General features: G+C 56.2%; 2 protein-coding genes across 6 annotated transcripts in view; both read right to left on the bottom strand.

Moving 5' to 3' along the window:
- Positions 1-356: 356 nt before the first annotated feature.
- LRRC47 (leucine rich repeat containing 47) lies at positions 357-11,598 on the bottom strand. The gene is made up of 7 exons (XM_065935896.1): positions 10,956-11,598; positions 4,533-4,985; positions 3,709-3,825; positions 3,077-3,192; positions 2,712-2,814; positions 2,383-2,472; positions 357-2,239 (listed from the first exon to the last, which is right to left on the bottom strand). Exons 1-7 carry the CDS (start codon positions 11,577-11,579, stop codon positions 1,991-1,993), a joined length of 1,752 nt encoding a protein of 583 aa, XP_065791968.1. The 5' UTR covers positions 11,580-11,598; the 3' UTR covers positions 357-1,990.
- Positions 11,599-14,990: 3,392 nt separating this feature from the next.
- Positions 14,991-20,860, bottom strand: part of CEP104 (centrosomal protein 104) — a 42,820-nt gene continuing 36,950 nt past the window's right edge. For 3 of the 5 annotated variants that reach the window (XM_065935888.1, XM_065935893.1, XM_065935889.1), the window contains 2 exons: positions 19,566-19,656; positions 15,393-18,686 (listed from right to left, as the gene is read on the bottom strand). In XM_065935888.1, coding sequence (XP_065791960.1) covers positions 18,571-18,686; positions 19,566-19,656 — 207 coding nt within the window. In that variant the 3' untranslated portion in view covers positions 15,393-18,570. Of the gene's footprint in view, positions 18,687-19,565; positions 19,657-20,860 lie in introns of all 5 variants that reach the window. The other 2 variants (XM_065935892.1, XM_065935891.1) reach the window with 2 other exon arrangements.

Here is a 20,860-nt window from a genome sequence, read left to right as displayed (position 1 = left end):
CCCAGGGCCCCAGGGTGGAGGCCATGTCCTGGCAGCCCTGGGGGAGTAGGGAGAAGAGGGGAAGGGCTTGGCCCCTCCCTCAGCAGGTCAGGATTGGGGTGGTCTGCTGGGGTCCCAGCCACTTTACTCCTTCGTGTTTGCCCCTGGGTGGAGGTCCTCTGGGCACTGCCACAGGAGCTGGTTCCAGGACCAGGAGGGGGTCGAGGGCAGCAGCCTCTCTGGGCCAGGCCCGTGACAGGAGGTAACTGTGTCTTGTTTTTTGTGGCCAGGGGGCCCCTTGTCCTCAGTTCTCCCACCGATACTCCCCACACCCTCCTCCAGAAACCCTGGGAAGGATTCACCGAGGAGCCCTGATGTTCTTATCGAACATTTTTTATTAGAGGACTGGACTGACAAAAACATCAGAGTTTTCCTGCTGTACATTAAATATGTTTCCAAACCTCACACACAATCAAGCTGCCCCAGAAAAAAGCAGAGGGCTGGCAGCCTCCCCCCCATCAGGGAGATGTGATGACATGTGGCCGCTGAAGCCAGCTGGGAGCCAAGGGAACAGCTTGGCTGTTGCCCCGGCCTAGAGCTCCCTGCAGGGCTCTGCTGTGACGTCCGCGCCCATCCCAGCCACGGCATCAGCGGCCTTGACGGCCAGAGGGTCACAGTGACAACGTGGAGGCATGACGCAGGTGTCCGGTAGGTTTGGGGAACACTGTCACGGGGGCCCTCTTCTGCCTGGCCAAGTGTGGCCGCCCCAGGGCTGATGACCGGCAGTCATGCTGGTGACTGCAGAGCTGGGTCGGGTGTCAGGGCAGCCCTGCCCCATCCTTCCAGGTGGGCTGGCCGGGCCCTGGGAAACCCATGTGGCTGTGTAGCAGGCCGTGTGCGCGGGGGGTGGGCCTCTGCTGCGGACGGCTGCGCACTGGGGTCTGGTGGGGCTCTTGCTAATGCCTTCCCCAAACTGTCATTCTGATAAAACACACTAACTGTCCTTCACAGGTCAAACAGCAGAGAAGCCACAGTGTCACTCCACGATGGGGAAGCTGGCAGGTCCCACTGTCCTGTCCTGGCTGCTCCTGGAACAGTGAAACCTGAGAACTGCCGGCCTGGAGCTGGAATCACCTAGAAGCCTGGATGATGCTGAGTCTCTCAGGGCACATGCCCCGTGGTTCCAGGTGTCAGACTCCTCACGTCTCCTCCAGGTACCATCAGCTCGTCCTGGTTCGAGCTGACCACGGCTGACCATCCTGTCCACGCCAGGCAGCCCGTTTTGTGGTGGGAAACCTACACACTGTCCTCCAGACTCAGGGCATGACACCTGGTGGTGCTGGTTTACAAAAGAGTGAGCGCTCCCTGCCCCCCCCCCCCGCCCCCGGGTCTGGCCAGCGCAATGGGCGGGGTGGGCTGTCACCCCCCGCAGGCTCTGCAGCCCACCCCCAAACCGTCCAGCAGCACTAGAAAGAGAAATGATTTGACCAATTCTAAGGTCACATTAAAAAAATGTTTTTATAAAAAGTTGATGGTTTACGGCACCTGGAGACCCTGATGTTGTCCCTTGTCTCTAAGCTGCAGTGCTGGCGCCAGAGGACTTTAAAAGACCCTGAACTGTAGAAAAATAACTGTGCAGTTCAGTAAAACACACATGGTTCAGTTTCTCAACCTAGAGCTGAACATTCACACCAATTACGGTGTCCTTTTCCCCCTGAATACAGTGATTCGCTGTGTGTCTACATGACTGCAGAACCCTGTGAGCAGTTAATTCCAACATTTGAGTGACTTCATAAGGAGCACTGGCAGTAACCCCGGCTGTGAAGGCGGAGTGACTTGAGCACACAACACCGTGGACTCCCCCCACGGCAGGCGGATGGAGAACTGAACAGAGGGTGCATATATCCTAAAAACACCGAGGTGAAGAACTGTTTAATATCACCCCACGGAAGCCCTGAGGAGTGGCACGGCGGATGGCGCAACCCGGGAGCCTCGGGTGGCAGCCTGGCCGTCAGCGCAGCACGGTCACGTGGGCAGCAGCGAAGTCCAAGTCTGTCTTGGATGGGTACACCACCTTCAGGTGTCCCTCCTCATCCACCACCCGGACCTGCTCCACCACCAGCGGGGTGCCCCCCGCCACTTCAGTACCCGGAGTCGATTTGGGATCCAAGCTGTGTCCAGAGACGGCGTCAGACTCGGGGTCCGAGAGGGAGCCTTCCTCTCTGTTTTCCAGAGTGTACTTGTTGATTTCTGCCATTTTCTGCAAATAAAAAAGATCTTCTTAATCGAGAGACAAGAGCCAACCCAGGGAAGTCATGGTAAAGGGCCATGGATGGGCCATCAGTCCTGTGGGGCCAGCACCTTGGTGGGCGGCGTGTGCAGGGTGGGGCAGGGCTGGCTCACCAGAATGAGTGCGTCCATGATATCCTTGCAAATCTGCAGGCTGGAGGCGCTCGTCACTTCCAGGAACAGATCACTTGTGGTTTTCTTAATCTTAAAAAGAAATTGGGAAGATTTCAGGAAAGAACCAAGTTATCACAAGCAGACACCATCAACGCTGATGTCCCTTCTGCAGAAAACCCCATGGTGGCACATGGGCCCAGACGTGGCCTCCCCGAGGGGTGCAGCGCACATGGTGGGTTGTGGGTGGCCACGAACGCCAGCAGCGACGTAGGTGAACAAGACCCATGACATGGCCTCAGACACACTCCGACGCTGATGGCAGCCCCCACCTTGGTCTTCTCACTGTTCGTGACCGGTGGGAAGGAGATCACGTCGCCATCTGCATCCACGAGGCAGGGGTAGTGCTCCTTCCCGTCCAGTAAGTGCAGGTACCTGGTGGGAGCACAGTCTCAGGCTCAGCAGTAAACACAGGCGGGGGGGCTCTCTGTCAGGGCAAGGGCACGTTCCCTGGGCCTCCAGGGGCCTGATCCCAGCCGCGGGGCTCTGTCCCCAGGCACTGAGTGCATGTGCCAGTGGCCACCCTTCCCCAGACGCGCCTGCCAGGCACTGATTCCCTAAAGCCAGGAGACGCAGTGCTGACAGTGTGAGTGCCCCGAGCAGAGTGAATCCCCGGAGGAGTGAGTCCCCCGCCGACCTGTGCAGGCCCGACACGTTTTGCCGCTTTTTCTGCTTCCTGTGCTCCTCGGCCTCCAGCTGCAGCTGTCGCACCAGGTCCTTGGCCTTGACCTCCCGGCGCCCCAGGGGGATGATCTACACAGGGGAGAACTTCACATTGGCCTGGTGCTGCTGTGGGTCCTAGCGAGAGGGCCAGTTGGCCGAGGATAGCCCGCCCCCCACGTCACGTGCAGACACAAGCCTTCCGAGGTCACCTAGGGGCTGAACCTGAAACCCCTTAAGGCACAGCTGCATCCCCACGATGTGGCTCTGAGGCGGCCATGGGAGGAGACGGGCCGGCAGTGCCTCGTGTAGGAACTGAGGCTAGGAGCAGGACCTTGACAGGACAACGCACACTGCAGTCAGCCCCAGATCAGGGGTTTGCAACTGGGATGTAAATGGCAGTTTTCAGTTAAGTTAATGGGCAAGTGAAGGAGTCACTTTCAAATCACACCTCCTTTGATGAATTTGCTTTTGAAAGTAACTGTGGACACAGCCTGCCTTATCCTCTTGCAGCAGAGCAGGGTCACATTCTAACCAGGGTGTTCTGACAATCGCCCACATGTACACTTCTCTAAAAGCACAGACGGGACACTGGGCTGTGAGCCTCACCTTGAAGTCCTGGGGCGGGCGGGCGGTGTAGAGCAGGGGCCCCCGGACAGCTCCGAGGTCGTGGGTCGCGATGGTGGCCACCGTCCTCTTCTCACAGAGGTCCTCGTGCAGCTTTGTCTGCAGCAGGGGATCCAGGGCGGGAGCTCAGCGTGAGGCCCCCCATCACCCTGGCCTCCAGAGTGGCCCTGCCCGCTGCCTCCTTTCTCTGCCTCCCCAGCCACCTGTTTCTCTTGTGGAGCCTTCCTCAGCGAACTGTTATCTGCTTATTAGCAGGACTTCCTCTTTCCCCAACTCTTACTACACGATGCTCAACACTCCCAAGGACCCATCCCGAGCTAAGTTTCTGAGTGAATGAGCACAAGGGTGACTTCACAAGAAAAAGCAGCCCAGATCTCAGGTCCTGGCTCGGCTCTCTCCCTGAACGCATGGCCTTCCACAGGGGGCCTCAGCCACGCAACCATGCTTGGGGTTTCCCATGGGCAAGGATGTGCTGTTTATTTTAAAACCTGGGCAGCTGTCACATAAAGACAACAAATTCCTCGTCTAGCTAAAGTTTCACAGAAACTCAATAGCTCACCTAAGAATGTACTGGCGGGAGCTGACAGTCCTAATACCAGCTAACGTGAGATCAAGTGTGTCATTTACTACACAAGTGTAGTAGTGACATTTCAGGACTCAGGACGGAGGCCCCTCCCTAGCTACCCAGGCTCAGGCCAGGTCGGGGGGGCAGGGGGCAGCCCAGGCACTTTGCAGGAGTGACGCCCAAGGTCTCCCGGCGCATGGCCCATCCTCCCCGCTCCACGCGCACAGCTGTGGGCACCCACCTGGCAGGACAGGAACCGCTTAAGCGCGTTCCCAGGCCGCAGATCCATGCCCCGCACGACAGCGCCCACGAAGAACGGCCGCACATCCCTGACCTCAGGGCTTGCCCGAATGGTCAGCAGGGCGGGGTTCTCTGACACGTGCAGGACGCGGAGCAGCAGCCGGCTGGCCTCGTCCACTACCGAGTCCGTACCCTCACCACTCTCCCTCTTCTTCCGCTCCCGCCTCTTCCGCCGGCCCTCCTCCTTGTCGGGGCCCTCGGCCTTGCCCCGACACCTGCCACGGCCCCCAGCACGCAGGTACTCCAGGATGGACCTGGTCTGGCAGCCGCTGACCATCTTCTCCAGGCGCTTGTCTCGAAGCCTGTTCCCCCGGAAGTTGATGTCCTTGAGCTTTGGGCAGTCAGCCAGCTCCGCTGGGATCTCGCTCAGCTGGTTGTTGGACAGGTCCAGCGTCTGCGAGGGAGACCAGGACACATCAGACCTCCAGCTCTGCTCTGTTGCTGGGCCATGAGAGGCCAAGGCCCACCCTCCTTGACCGTCTGCCCTGTATCAGCAACACAACACATGCCATGCTCGCTCCTGCCCCAGTGCCCAGTATGGACACATGGACTGTCCATTGAGGGGAGGTGTGGATGGCCTGCCAGTCCTCTCTAAAGTGCTGCTTGACCACTGTGTCCTTCTGGTAACAACTATAGCACAATTTCAGGTCGATGGTTAGGTTGAGGAAAAAAAGACAGCAAGGAAGGAGGGGAATGTTTGGTTAAGAACAAGCAGGAACTTCACACGAGAAACAAATTTCCCACAATAGTGATAAAGTTTTTACCATTTTCAATATTTATTTGGTGGCCTTAGTTGCCCTATGGCATGTATGATCTTAATTTCCAGACCAAGGATCAAACTCACATCCCCTGCATTGCAAGGCAGATTCTTAACCAATGGACCGCCAGGGATGTCCCAAGATGTTTTAAAATTTTTAAGTAAATGAGAAGAGAAAGAACAGAGCATGAGTAACAGTGTCACGCTCCATGCTGAGATGTGATGTTTCCAGCACACAGGGGATTCTCCTGTATCCCCTGATGGATGGTGAGTTTGCATCAGTCAATGCTGGGAGGGCTCTGGGCCCTTTGCTGTGATGTGGGAGGAGGGAGTGGGGGCCACTGCTGTCTGTGCATCAGGAGGCCCGTGAGAAGGGACAGGAAGATGAAGCAGTCATGAGTGTCGCTGACCTGGGGTAAGAGGTGGTGGGTGGAGGGCAGGGTTCTGTGCCCTGGGGGGGGGGGGGGAGGTGGGAAACAACTCAGTTGGTGGTAAAGAGGACAGTCCCTCGCAGGAGACTGGCCACACCACTGTCCCAGGGGCCATCCAGCCCTGCAAGTAAACGGCTTCTTGTGGGCAACTCTAGCGAGACCTTGCACAGCTCTGCTTACACCTGACCCGGGCTTAGGGACTTGACAGGGTGGCCTGGGGAGAAGCCTGCTGGCCTGGTTTAGCTAGAGCAAGCACAGGGGTCTGGCCTTTGATAAGTGAAGCAGTGACGGGTGGCAGGGGCCTCCTGAGGACTGAGGACCACGGAGTGCTTGGGTGAGACCACTGTGGAGCTCCAATGACACCCAAGTGGGCAGGCTCCTCTGGACACTCCTAGAGCAGCACTCACACCAGCGTGGCCTGCGAGGAGCGCGGTCCTGACTGGGACACAGTAGTCCCAAAAGACCCACAGCCGGGGGCAGGGTTGTCACCAGCTGGCATGGTGGGCAGGGGCTCGAATGATGCCGTCTACTGTGGTTACACAGAGGGCACCCCCAAGTTACAAAGGGACCTTTCTTTATCACTCCTGGCTGGGGCCCTCTGGCTCGGCAGTCAGGTTGCAGTGAGGCTGGGACAGCAGTGTGGAGGGGCATGGCAGATGGGTGTGCAACAGAAGAGCCTCTGCCTGGCAGGACCAGAGGCCTGGGGAGAAGGGAGCAACTGCCAAGCAGGCTCTGATCCTGCACTCAACCTGGAAACAGAAAGAAAAGGTGAGCCCAATGCAGTCTCCAGGTGTCACCGGGCTGCAGGTTAACTCAGCAGTCACAGTGCCGCCTCTCTTGGCCTGCCCCTCCATGCGGGTGAGACTGGGCAGGTGGGCAGATGGGCTGAAACGTGGACCTCCAGGTCACCCTGTGACAGCCCGACCCCCCCCCGCCCCCAATAGGACAAGGCGGTGCCCCCGTCCCGCATATGGGCAGTGCTGAGCCCACATGCCCTGCATCAGAAGACGCCTGCTTGGGAGGACTGGCCAGGGCCACCTAGACTGATGTCTGCGTGTGCACACTCGGCCAGGCTGGGGCCAGATGAGTTGGGTCCCGCGCCCGCAGGGAGGCTGTGAGCAGGGACACCTGCTGTTTCACCATCAAGTCTGACCTGCACACCCAGCCTTGGGGTCTCCTGCACCATCCAGAGGCGCTTTGGCCAAACAGCTTGGACTCCACTGGCACCTCTGTGGTGTGAAAGCACAGCCGCCGACGGTGGAGTGCGTCTGCCTCCGTGGTAAGACCCTGAGACAGCAGCAGGGGAGGCGCCAGCAAGGAATGGGGGCAGGAGGGATCCCCAGTCCTAACAGAGTCGTGCCAGGCCAGCAGCCTGGTGAAGGGGTCTCCACAGGGCAGGTGCAGGGGTATCGGGGCGGGGTCGCACAGGGCAACGATCACTAACACTGGGTATTTCTGAGCAGCAAGTGGTGGCAGCTCAGGACCTGCCCTGAGGCTCTGGGCAGAGGAGGGGGCTGGGTAGCTGCCGGGTCTCTGGGGGCCATGCCCAGCAGAAACAGGAGACCACTAACAAGCAGAGACTGCCCCCAGCAGCACCATGTGCCACAACCAGCCCCACCTAAACTGCAGATTTGATGTGGAGTGGAGTCCACAGGTTTCCCAAGTGGACCAGGAGCGCTGGGGAGGTGGGTGGGGGGGGGGATGGGAGGTGGTGTTGGGGCTCCAGGAGATGGGAGAAACCCGGACATAACATCCACACAGGGAGTTCAACTGCACAGGAGGACAGGAGAGAGGAAATGCATAATCACCAAGGGGAGAATTAAGTGCACTTGGAGGCACCTCCTTCAAGGCACCTTCCCAGGACACCCACCCATTCCCTCCCTCCTGTAGGTGACACTGGCTGGGCACGGCCAGTCTCCGCCCTAGACGACAACTTGACCACTGCCAGGCCACGCTGCAGGGGAAGGACCCTAACTTCCTGGCTGAGACCACAGACATACACTATCTCTGGGGGTGTGGAAGAACCCCTCTGCTCCAGGACCCACCATCTCCGGCAGCAACTGAGAGAATAAAAAGCCAATACTTCTTTGTGGAAGCTGATTCTGGGAGGAGTCCTGTTACGTGAGTGACACTGAGCCTGGCACTGGCAGGACTGGGACAATACTCCTTCAGCTGACGAATGTGCTGTCCCAGGACAGCTGGGGGCACGTCTGTCCTGCCCATCCCTCCAGCAGTCCCCAACGGGAGCGCCACGGGTCTGGGGAGTGGTCACTGACAGTGAGGGCAGAGTGCTGTGTGGGGGCCCATCTCTGGCTCATCACAGTCCAGCAGCTGAGTCCATAGGTAATGGAACCCGGTGGGGAGAAGCCTGGCTGGGGGCCCTGAGGCTAGGCCGATGAGGAAGCTGGGCTCTCCAGGCAGCGTGGGCTGGGAAGGGGAGGACAGCTCTCTGTGCAGCCTCCTTGCCACCGGGCTGCAGTGGATATGAGGGTCCGGCCTTCACGACTCCCAGGTGAGTCGACACCAAGGCACTCACATGGGCCCTCTGTGGACTGGGGGGGTGAGCGGGACAAGCAGAGGCTGTGTGCTGTCACTCTGGCGGCCCCTCCCGGTGTCCGCATCCACGTGCTGCGTCTCCCACGATTCTCGACTGAGCTCTGCTTACAGAATCAGCAGGATGCAGTGGACCCAGTGGGCTGCGGGGTCTAGGTCTGCTTCCTGAGAGGGCCTGGCTCCGGAGCCCTGAGCCACCATGTGAGGGCAGACCATCTGGCTGAGGCAGGAGACGTCCCGAGATGACACAAAGGAGTCAGCCGTGTCAGCTGAGCCCAGCCCGAGCCCACAGCAGCTGACTGTGGCCACACGAGACATCAACAGCCAGGCGGCGTTGGTCCAGCTGGGCCGGCCCAGAGTGGATGACAGGGAGCAAAGAAAACCGTTGTTGTTGTGTTAAGTCACAACCTTGGTACGACTATAAAGCCCCGGAGGACACACACCAGCGCTGTCACCACACTTTCTTCTTGACACCACGGTCACCCTCACAGTTCTCACGGGGGAGGGGACGGGCAGGAGCCCAGGGTGCTGCTACAAGACGCTGAACTGAACCCACACTTTCCTGTTCTGAGCTCAGCTGTCCCCCACAGTGTAGGAAGAACAGAGAAGACTGGTGTTCTTGCAGCTCCAGCAGGTGGAGGGACTCTGCTTCACCCAGTTTGGGCAGCCGTTCCCCAAGGAGGCATCACTTTAGAAAGCCTTTAGAAAAGGCCCCCAAAGGACATCCAAGTCCAAGCAGATTCCCAGCAGCTCTGACGTGACGCTCTCCAAGAAATGGCCTCTTCATGTAACAGAGATGGATGGGAATCTAGAAATAGGAACAAGGTGGGCCAGGAAACTGGGGGATGAGCAGTGAGACATTCTCTCTGACCTGAGTGAGGACATTCTGGGCACAAGAAAGACAACTTTACTAAGCAGGTATGCAGAGGTACACAGAACATTAAAGAAACAAAACAAACCCAAACTTTCACCTTCTGTAAAATCAAGAGAGTAGGAGAAGGGTGACGGAACAGAAACGGCTTATGCCATGTGTCACACCAGCCTCTTAGGGAAGTTATGAAGCTACAGCCCTGGGGACCAGTGCCCGGGAGTCGTTCCAGGAGCTTCCTGGGCGCCTTCCTGGAAACACCAGCAAGTGAGCGTCACTCTGTTCTCATGACCACATACACGCACTTCTACCCTGACACAATGTTGTTGTTTAGTCACTAAGTCATGGCGTGTCACTCTGTTCTTGTGACCACACACACACACACACACACACACACACACACACACACACTTCTATCCTGACACAATGTTGTTGTTGTTTAGAAACTAAGTCATGTCCAACTCTTTGCAATGCCACGGACAGGCTCCTCTGTCCTCCACCATCTCATATATAACGAGTTGGTGATGCCATCCAACCATCTCATCCTCTGTCACCCCCTTCTCCTGCCCTCAATTCTGCCCAGCATCAGAATCTTTTCCAATGAGTTGACTCTCCACATCAGGTGGCCAAAGTATTGGAGCTTCAGCTTCAGCATCAGTCCTTCCAATGAATATTCAAGGTTGATTTCCTTTAGGATTAACTGGTTTGATCTCCTTGGTGTCCAAGGGACTCTCAAGAGTTGTTTCCAGCACCACAATTTGAAAGCATCAATTCTTCGGCCTTCTTTATGATCCAACTCTCACATCCCTACATGGCTACCGGGAAAACCACAGATTTGTCTATACCGACCTTTGTTGGCAAGCGATGTGTCTGCTTTTTAATTCTGACACATAGACATTTATAAAATGAGTTGGCAACATCTCAAGAGCAATTCCCACTGCCAAAAGGTCAGTTGCTAAACTGCATACACATTTGATTGTTTAAAAAAAGTCTGCACAAAAGGGATGGAAAACAAGTGAAAGAAACAGAGGCCTGCCTCTTTAAGGACAAGAGCCTCTAGACTGGACTTAGGCCATGGTGCCAGCAACCTCTGCCCTTCTGTCTCTTCGTCAATAGATCTACTAGGCCCTTGTTATGAGCCCAGCATTGTTTGACCTGGGGTCCCTGGATAAATAAAACAAGCAAGCAGTCCCTAGACAAAACAGTATAGATAGAGAATACTGCAAGCTATTCGCTGTGTACTCTGGGCAATCCTTCCCGCATCCTGTAAGACAGGAATAACCACCCCTGCCTTGAAAAGTCGCTGCTGGGGTCAAGTGAACTATCCTGTGAGATCACACGAGGGGCCTTAAGCAAATTCCAGTCACTTCACAGCTTCCTGCCCTGTCTGGGAGGCCCCCGCGCACAAAGCTCACTGTCTTTTCGCAAATATTTGGAGAGAAAAACATTTAGCAATGAGTCCCTGCTGCTGATCTGCTTCCGACCTGAGCGGGAAGCCCACCCAGTTGGCAATCAAGAAACACAATCACTTGTGTTAAGTGTTAAAAGTCCCGCTGTGGGCAGAATGTGATGCAAGCCGCGAGACCGCCAGAGGATGGAGGTCAGGTGAGTGGGAAGGGACCTGGGGGTGAACCGGCTTCCCAGCGGTGCCGACGCTGCAGTGGCCATTCCCTGCCGAGGAGGAACGGTGCGGGAGAAGTTCGCTCACCGCGGCTACCAGAGGGCCCGCCCCGCTCGCCCGCCCGCCCCACTGACCTTGAGCGACGCCAGGTGGGCGATGTCAGGGCTGAGCTCCCGGAGGCAGTTGTCGGCCGCCGCCAGTTCGCTGAGCAACGGCAGCGCGCCCGGGAGGAAAAGCGCGGCGGGGAAGGCGTCCAGGCGGTTGCCGGTGAGGTTGAGGGTCTGCAGCCGCGGCGCGCAGCGCGCCAGGTCGGCCGGCAGCTCGCGCAGCCGGTTGCCGCTAAGGTTGAGGCTCTGCAGCTGCGGGAGGCCCGGCGGCTCGGCGGGGCCTAGGCCCTGGCCCGGCGGCAGCGCCTCCAGCGCGTTGCCCGAGAGGTCGAGCACACGCAGCGCGGGCAGCGGACCGAGCTCGGGACTCAGGCCGGGCCCGAGCGCGTTGCGCCGCAGCACGAGGCTGTGCAGCTGCGGGAGGCCTTGAGCCAGGCCTGGGCCCGGCTCGCGCAGGCTCCCGCAGCCGCTCACCTCCAGGTAATGCAGCAGCGGTAGGGTGAAGAGCCGCGGCGGCAGCCGCCCGCCCGCCGCGCGCACCCGCTCCTCCAGTCCGGGCCCGGTCAGCAACAGCTCCCGCCGCCGCTCCCGCTCCGCCAGGTCCAGCTCGGGCCAGGGTTCCGACACCGCAACCGCAGCCGCCGCCGCCATCGCGCCGCCGCACCCGCAGCCCCTGCAGGGGCACTTCCGGGGCACGTGGCGTAACTTCCGGTCTGAGCCGGAAGGCGCCATCGAGAGCGGCGTGGACGCTAGAGCGCCACCGCGAGCGTCTTAAAGGAGCCGGGTAGGGTGGGGGGGGGGGGGAGGCGTTAATCCCTTCAGCCCCTTGGACCGGGTTCTCGCTGTGGGCATAGGACTTTGGAGCGTCAGGCTGCCGGTCGAGCCTTCCCACCCGCGAGGCTGTCGGGAAGCAGCGGGGACGACCGAGTCCCTAAGAAAGACCGGAGAGCGAATCTGCGGACGCGTCGGCCTCACGGCCCGGGGCAGGTGCCCGGGAACGTCGTGACTCCCCGGGCTAAAGGCCATCTACAGGGCGAAGGGGAGGAGATAAGTGGCTTTTAGGGGAGATGAACGGGCCTTAGAATGACAGACGGGCGGGAGGACCGTGTAACACCGTCTATGTTGTCCTTCCTAGTCCCACGGGGGTCTCGGGCGACTGAGTTCCTTTGGGAGGCTGTGTTTAGGCAAGAAGGGGAGTTCAGACAAGGCTCTCCCTGCATTGACTGATTTTCAGGGGCTCACAGCTCAGAATAGCCAACGTACCGAGGTACACGTTTCCGGGTGGCATAGTCTGCCACCCTTCAAACTCAATCAAGTTCATCTCGGTTGTTTCCCATCTGCTGGCTCCCTTTTCCTGCCCTGTGGCCATAATCACCTCTGTGCGTGCCTACTCAGTCGTGTCTGACTCTGCAACCCCATGGACTGTAGCCCGTCAGGCTCCTCTGTCCATGGGATTCTCCAGGCAAGAACAGTGCAGTGGGTTGCCATTTCCTCCTCCAGGGGATCTTCCCGACCCAAGGATTGAACCCGCGTCTCCAACTTCTCCTGCATTGGCAGTTGCGTTCTTTACCACTGCGCCACCCAGGAAGCCCTATAAAGCCCCAGCCGTCCTGTAATCAGAGTTGAGATGACTTTGCCTTGTCGCAATCGTCAAATAAGTCTTCTTTGCTGTTTTAAACAAGCACCTTGTGCACTTTTTTTCTTCATAGGTTAGTGGTTTGTGTATTGGAGTCACCAGGAAATTACAAATGAATGATGCACCAGCCCCTTGTCCAGAGATGCTGGACTAGCAGTCTGGGCTGCAGCTCGGGTGTGGGGATTTACACGCTCCACAGGCATTTCTGTTGGGCAGGCAAGTTTGTGAGGCTGCTTGGGAGCAGACAGTTTCCCTGTGTTAGGACGCACCAGCGGGAAGTGTTTGGAGGAGGGGGTGAGAGGAATAGTGCTGAGGTCGACTGTACTATTCTCTGCTCCTGTTTTTGTTAACCCCTCACCCCAGCAGAATTGCCAGTTTCATTTTGTTTTGAAATTTCTGAACATTGTATTGAAGGGTGATGGACTTCCAGAAAAGTGTGCACACAGTGTTAAGTGGATTTAGTCCAGACCGAACACATCTGTGAAGCCATCATGAAGCTCAAGAAAACAGTGATCACCAGTCCCTACAAAACCCCCTTGAACCCTGACACTGTAGTTTTGCTGCTTTTTTTGCGCTTCCTGTATATGGTGCAGGGCCAGGCCTAGGTCTGCAGGAGTCATCTGTGTGTGGGTAACACTTGTGCATTGTCTTCTGTCTGATGTTTCAGTACGTTTGAATGAGTGTGTGTGTGCTCAGTCGTATCTGACTCTGAACCCCATGGACTGTAGCCCGCCAGCCTCCTCTGTCCATGGGGATTTTCCAGGCTAGAATACTGGAGTGGGTTGTCATTTCTTCCTCCAGGGGATCTTCAGGACACAGGGATTGGCATCTCCTTCACTGGCAGGCACATTCTTTACCATGGCGCCACCTGGGAAGTCTTGTGAATATACCATGTTTATTTCTAGCAGAGCCTTTGTGCTGCACTGATTTCATCCTTGTCACTCTGTGACCCCACACATTAAAGACACGTTTTTGCCTTGGTCACTGTTGTGACCAGTTCCATCTGTGAAGGACAGGCAGTGACTGTCCCAAGGTCAGGAGAGGTGAGGGTAGGCCCCTAAGATCTCATCCACCCTTGCACTTCCCTCTGCATGCTGCTGCAGCCACACCCAGAAGAGCTTTCAGTCTCCTCAGTGATTTCTTGGAAGATTGTGCATACATACTTAGTATCAGTGGCTTTCAGTTCCTGGGACCTGCATGTCCTCTTGCCTGCTTAGTTTCCTGGAGTAGGTTTCTGGGCGGCTGTGCGACAGCTTGTGCTAACACATGCCATCTTGATACGCAGTGCGGGTAGTAACAGTTGTATGGGAGCTGACACTGGACACCACCAACCACCATCAGCAGGAGGGAGGATAGTCCCTCGTGAGACAAGCTGAAAGCAGATGGCCATGTGGAGAACACGCGCTGAGCTGCACATGGCGGCATGAGTATCAGATCACAGAAGGATGGTTCCGTGTGCACAGCTTAAACGTGTCAGACTCGGATTCCATCATGAAGGGATCCCCGCCTCTGTGGTGAGTCCATGAAGACAGCCGAGGTGGATCCTGGGGATGGTGCGAGCAGACCCCAGCGCTATTGCTGCTCCTTCCCTAGCCTGGCCCAGCTGCTAGGTCGGCCTGTGGGGGCAGCCAGTCCCGCCAGACCCCTCTCCGTCCCCCTCCCTACCTGAGTCCTGGTTCCATCACTGTCCATACCCTGGTTCCTGCCCATGTCCCTGCCCTGGTTGAGTCTGGGGGCTGGAGGCCCTGGGCGCCAGCCTCACTTGCCCTCCTGCCTCTGGCCCAGCTTTAGGATCCCCAAATTTGGTGAACAGCACTCCCAAGTGTTGTCCCCTTACCCCTGGGGGAAGGAAGAGCTCGATCCAGAACCCTCGCAGTGGTGCCAGTGGTCACCCCACAGCATCAGACGGGATGCTGCTCCCCTCCATTTCCAGGACTGGTCCCCGGACACCAGGAGGCACTAATAGTGAAGGCATGGCCAGATGACTGGTGCAGAGGTGGCCGTGGGCTACTCCTGGGGAGCCCTCAACCTGCAGGATAAGGGTTGTGAAAGGGGGCCATGAGGATGAGCCAGACCCAGGCTGCTTGCTCACAAGACCACCACTTTCAGAATCTGACTCTGCTCACCACTTGCCCTGCAGGATACCTCTTGGTGGGGAGGGGCCTGCACACTGCCCCTGCACTTGAGTGTTCAGACTTCGGTGGGGATGGGATAGGGGCTGTGGTGTCCTTCATCCTGAGGCTGGGTGGGGCGGGGGGGGCGTTTGTTCCCTCCCCATTGGGAGGCATCCCCAGATGCCTTGGGCCAGAAGAAAGCCTGGAGCAATTTCAAGGCCATTTGGGCAGGTGGATGGCCCCGCGCCTTCAGTCTCCCCCATCCCTGCCGTGGGCTCAGCACCTTCCCCACCTGAGCTGAAGGAGTGGAGGCTGCCTGGGTGGATCTGCTGTGTGCATGGGGGTAGGTGGGGGCCTTGTTAGCACCTTCCTCTCAACTCCATTCCAAGCGGGGACCGAGGCAGAGACAAGCAAATCTGGACTCCACTGCCTGGAACCTGTGCCCGCACCCCCGTTCCAGGGTGCACGGAGGTGCAGGACATAGCATTGACGTCTGGGTGAGGGTTTGGGTGCTGAACTGGTCTCCCTGCCTACAGTGGAGGTGAGAACAGCTGCCCCGCAGGTCCTTAGAGTTCCAGAACACCCAGATGGGGGCACAGGACCTGCACAGAATTGCTCCCAATGCAGCAGCTCAGGAGGTTGCTGCCTTAAACCCTGACCCCAGACCCAGGAGCTGCAACCCCCACCCAGGGCTTCCCTGCCCCCGGTGGTGGCAGCAGTGGGGGAGGGATGGGTGCAGGCCCCAGGGCTCCCAGGACTCGGCGCACGTTGCTCTGCAGGCTCTTGTTTTTAGTGCTGATCTGGTTTTTAAGAGCAGATGAGAAATGGCACAGATGGACACCTGAGAGCAGGTGGAACCACTCTGCCAGAGTTCACACCAGCTCCCCCTCCCTCCTGTGCACAGGCTCGCTCACACCCCCTGCCTACGCAGGTAAGAACCGATTTTTGCTGTTTAAAGTGTAATGCCCCTAAATTTCAAGTTTATGTATATGTGCACCCGTGTCCAACTCTTTGTTACCCTATGGAGTGTAGCCCACCAGGTTCCTCTGTCCATGGGGATTCTCCAGGCAAAAATATTGGAGTGGGTTGCCATGCCCTCCTCCAGGGGATATTCTTGACCCAGGAATTTAACCCAAGTCTCCTGCATTGCAGGCAGATTCTTTACCTGCTGAGCCACATGTGGAAGGCTTCCCCTTCCACATATAAGGGGAAGCCTTATATATGTGTGTGTGTGTGTATATATAAATGGAAAAAACTAACTTCAGAATGGAAACAGTCATAAAATCAAAACTAGTAAAAGCTTAAAACCAGTCTACAGCAGAGAAAATACTGTTTTACTTACTTGAAAAGCAAAATAGCCTTGCTGGCTGGTAAAAATCCCCTCTTTCAAAAGGAATAAAAAATTACAGGAAGAGATTAAGAGGTATGAACCTCTGATGGGAACACAACTGGGGTGTTTATAAAATGTTCTCTTTATCCTGTAGGATAAAATTGGTCACTATTTCTAATTTATGTGCAGCTTAAAATCTTTTAGCTTCTTCAGCAGTAAACCCACAAATAACTTATTTTAGGAGCTAGACTCCCTCCTGGCAGCTTAGCGCCCCCCGCCCCTTGCCCAACGAACCTCAGCGACTCAGTGGCGTCTCGGGGCTGCATCACGCTTGCATGCTTACACAAGATGTAACTTAACCATAAGCTTTTCAAGTATAGTCTTAAAAGGGACAGAACGTTTAGTAATCTTTTTATTATATTCACATGCTCAGGGTGAGTGCACCCCTAAGCCCTGAAACAACAACAAAAATATATTACTTAGATGTTTTATAATTTTGGTACCCGAAATAAAGACAAATAGAAAACTATGTCAAAACATTAAAAAGTTGCAAATTTTCATTAAAAGTATTTACATTTGTATTCTAATGCCAAATTTATAGATAATTCTTTTAAATTAGAATACTCTGAAATATGAAAATAATAAAATAAATATTGTTAAATAGCCACAACATATTCATGAATGAAATTTCAGTTATTAATTACTGTTCCAAGTTTAGATATTTATGAATGGCCAAGACAGCTTACAGTTCCTTTTTACTTTTTTATCCTTTATTCTTGGTTCCTTAATAGCATATAACTCTGTAAACCTTTTAAATGGCCACTGATCACTGCCAGGAATCATTTGAACATAAACACATGATTCTTCTGTAATCAGCAAGATCGACCGGTTTTAAATGCAATTAATTTTGTCAATCACTAAAAATTAAGTGTTTTTATAAACATCTTCTTTACATTACATGTATGTTTCTTACAAGTTTTGATTGGCGAGAAAAGGATAATTTCTTGGTTAACTTTTTTTGTTCTATTTAAAGGAGTGTTTTATGTGTACTTTAGCAATGGGTTAGAAGGTCATGGCAACACCTTTTTGAACCAGGAAGAATCATTTTATAATTACCTTGGCATCCATACTCTATCTAGTAAAGTTTTACGTTATTTCTCCCCCCGTACTTTTAAATTTTTTGAGAGTATATTTTTGAAGGTAATTCTCTTTGTCAGTCAGCCACATGAGACAGTATCAGTTCACCAGAGACTGACTTCTATAGGTTCACTGTCACTAACTTACCCAGGGAGTACCTTGCTCAAATAGCTATTAGTTTTTTTTTAATTACATATTTTGTTATTTTACATGGTTTGGAATTAAAATTTCTTACATTAACTGTGCAGTACAAATTCCATCAGTTCTGTAGGTTTCTCGTGGGCATCCTAGAAGCCTGCCTGTCACAGAGGAGGAAGGCGTACCCCTGGGCACACGGCTGGGTAGGGAGGGTAGGGTACCCTCTTTGGGTCTCTAGTGGGCTGGGCACCTGGGGACCATAGGCCTGGACATGAAGATGGCCTTTCCAAGCACGCTTTGGACAAACGCTGGCCTTCCATACAGCTACCTGGCTCTGAAGCGGAGCAAGCCACTTCCACAGGCTGAGGGGGTTGGGTTGGTTGGGGGCTGGTGAGGAGAGGTTTGTTTGGTTTCATCATTTTACTTGGCTTTTATTAAAGTATGGTATAATGTGTTGGAGAAAAGAATATACAGTTCCAGTTTCCACAGCTCCCAGTGGGTCAGGATGATGGGCTGGGCAGAGGCTGAGAGGCTCCTCTGAAAGTTACACGGGGTGGGGGTCACTCCATCTGCCCCAGGGGCTTAAGGAAGGGCCTTGACTGGCATACCTGCTCAGGTGAGTGCAGGAGCATCAGGGAACGTCTCATATACTTTTAGGGGTCCATGCATGTAAAGGACTTGAAGCCACCTGAGGAAGGGCCTGCTGTGCAGCCATCAGCATTACCCTCTGATCCCCTTGGGGTGGGGGCCTGCATGGGGGTGGTGGTGTCAGGTGGGCTGCGCCCAGAGCACCGGCAGGTGAGAACTGAGGGGGCTGGGCAGCGACCTTCTCCACCTTGACCTTACTTGCTGCTGCTGTGGACGTGCAGGCTCTGCAGGCTGATGGCGCCCCGACCTTGAGGGGAGGAGGGGCTCAGGGTGACTGACAGGCACCAGCCCACCTTGTCCCCCACGCTGAGAGAGACCCACGTGCAAGAGGTTTAGAGGGAGCAAGGGTTTCGTGGAAATCACTCCCAGCAAATGTGGAGAGGTCGCTCTGCACGAGCCTGCCCGGTGCCGCTCTTTCGGCAGAACCGTCTCTCTGTGTGACCCTGGGCCGGGAGGGTAGAGACCCGACCGTGGAGCCGCAGGGAGACAGGGCCGCACTTGGGACGGGCACAGCCAGGAGCCCGGGGCAGCAGGGGCGGAGCAGGGGTCAGCACGCCCAGGGATGCTCTGAGGAGACACGGCTGCTTCATGGGAGGGGCGTGGCCCTTCTGGAGGCGGGGAGGCGGGCGCTGCGTCGTGTCACCGCTTCGTGTATGTCCTGCTGGAGCTTTTACTCAGGCCCCCCTTCGGGGTGGGGATCTTGCTTCCCACCTTGGATCCTGAGGTCCCTGCCCTGGTGGCGGCTGGGCCTTTACCTGCAGTGGACATGCAGACACACAGCACGGGGGACGCATGTGAGCCAGGGTGCAGAGCCCAGTGACGGCGTGAGTGGCAGGTGTCACCGGGCTCTGGGATGAGGGGCCAAGTACGAGGGGCCTGGATGCACCTACCAGGGGGTCGGCCGCACACGGTGGTCACGCAGCCCACAGGCGGCTGGGCCACCCACGAGGACGCATGTGTGACGGCAGAAGAGGAGGAAAAAAGAGCCAGAGGAGAAGCCTGACGCGTGCTCGGAAGGAAGAACCAAGCCATACACCTCATTTTCAACTTCAAAAACTCGGCTCCCAAGTGAAAAACCAGAAGCCACGTGGCCAGGGCCCCTTCCTGGCTGAGAGGCTGAGGCGGCTCCCCCAGCGTCCACGGTCCTCACTCACCGGGTGGGGCGGGGGAGGCACAGCATCGCATCAGCCGTACAGCCACCCCGCCTGGCACCCCACCCTGACTGAGACGGTTCCTCATGTTCTCATTGTTCACGTGCCCCCAAAATAAAAGTCCGGTATCCAATACTCGCTCAGGTCAAGAATAACCTTCTAATGAAAAATACTAACTTTTCTGTAGAGCATTCTAAATCTGACATAAAGTAGCCAAAACTGATCTGGAATCAGGTCGTGGCGCCATCTGTGGCCTGCTACTGCAGTTCCTGTTTCTGGACACTGGTGTGGGTGGTCTGGAGGGACACCAAGACTTGAGTATGCCTGTGAACACCGTGGTTTGGTTTGGATTGTCAACTCCCCGAGCACCACCACGGAGCCTGGGGGAAGCAGGGTCACACGGAGGGCCTTCAGCCAGAGCCGGTGCTGCAACATGACGAGCCAGGGACCCAGGGACGGGGCCAAGACCGCGTGGACACTTACCTGGTGGCAGCACGGGCGTCTTGTGCAGCACGTGCGTCCGGCGCAGGTTCATGGTGCAGCCGGCGGGGCCCATGAGGTGAGCCTTCCACGCCTGAAATGAGAGGCATGCAGTGTGGCAGCCAGGCCACCCGAGGGGCCACCAGGTGACCAAGCCAGAGGCAGTGACTGCGCATGGCAGTCTCGGGGTTCCCGAGCTTTGTGTGTGTCCTGCCTTGAGCCCCTGAGGACAGTGCTCCCAGAGCACCTGTGGCTTGTGAGCTTGAGACATCAGCCCACACGTCACATGCCTCCCGACTCTTGCACAGCACCACATGCTGAGGCCACTGTCACATGTGTGTGGTGATGCAGGGGGGGCAGGAGTCAAGGGAGGCCCTGCCAGCAAGGAAGCAGGGACCTCAGTCCTACAACCAGTAAGAAAAGGGTGCTGCCAGTGCCTGCAACAGGCCAGGAAGCGTCTCCTCCCCCAGTCGGGCCCACAGATGACAGCATGGCCTGGCCAACACTGGAAGTGCAGCGCTTTGAGACCTTGAGCAGAGGACCCAGCCAGGCCATGCCTGGACTTCTGACCCATAGAAACTGTGACAGAATAACGAGTGTTCAAGCTTCTTGGTGGGTGGAGACTGGTTAAGAAAATATAGAGGAAACAGAGGGAAAAGGAGCATAGCCTGCTGCTGCCTCACCATGTGGCCCGAGGCACCACGTGGCCTGACTGAGGCACCATGTGGCCTGAGGCAGGTGCTGTCCCCTCCAGGCTGGAGCTGGGGTGGGGGCGGGGGTAGGAGGGGCAGAGGCCACTGCAGATGCCAGCACTGCTCAGAGCAGGGGGTCAGCTGGTCTCCACAAGGAGGGGGCTGGTCACATATGACAGTGACAGTGCAAGGTGATGACAACTAAGCGCAGAGGCACCTAACCTGTAAAACTGAACAGGGACAGAGAAAAAGTGTACACATTTGAGAGCTGCCTACATTTAAGGAAAAAATTAAGCCATTAAAAAACCCTTGTCCTGTAAGGAATAGGGAGCAGGGGCAGGCCGGCAGATTCTGCCTGGTCTTCTCTGAATCGGCCTCACTTTACAGACTTCAGAGCCATCTAAATACCTTACATAATTGCAGAACTTGATTTTGAAAACTGCCAGGACCTGAACATAAACTGAAACAATGAGGCTGAACTGTTACCAGCCAGCAGTAGAGCAAGTGTAGCGACCCCAGCGCCCTGAAGCAGACGCCGGAGCCCACGTCTCCAGGGGGACGAGAGGGACAAGAGGAGCTGGGATGGCCGGCAGCATTGCCCTGCTC

Source organism: Muntiacus reevesi, chromosome 5 (genome assembly GCF_963930625.1).
Source record: "Muntiacus reevesi chromosome 5, mMunRee1.1, whole genome shotgun sequence".
Classification (NCBI taxonomy): domain Eukaryota; kingdom Metazoa; phylum Chordata; class Mammalia; order Artiodactyla; family Cervidae; genus Muntiacus; species Muntiacus reevesi.
The sequence above is the reverse complement of the archived record's forward strand: the minus strand, read 5'-3'. Positions and strand labels throughout refer to the sequence as shown.

Bases quoted from the DNA above. Each gene is read 5' to 3' on its own strand.
- LRRC47 (XM_065935896.1), bottom strand. From the start codon at position 11,579: ATGGCGGCGGCGGCTGCGGTTGCGGTGTCGGAACCCTGGCCCGAGCTG. The intron at 4,986-10,955 runs GTCAGTGGGGCG...TCTCCCTCGCAG, and splicing joins CCCACCTGGCGTCGCTCAAG to ACGCTGGACCTGTCCAACAA. The intron at 2,815-3,076 runs GTCGGCGGGGGA...TGCTCCCACCAG, and splicing joins AACGTGTCGGGCCTGCACAG to GTACCTGCACTTACTGGACG.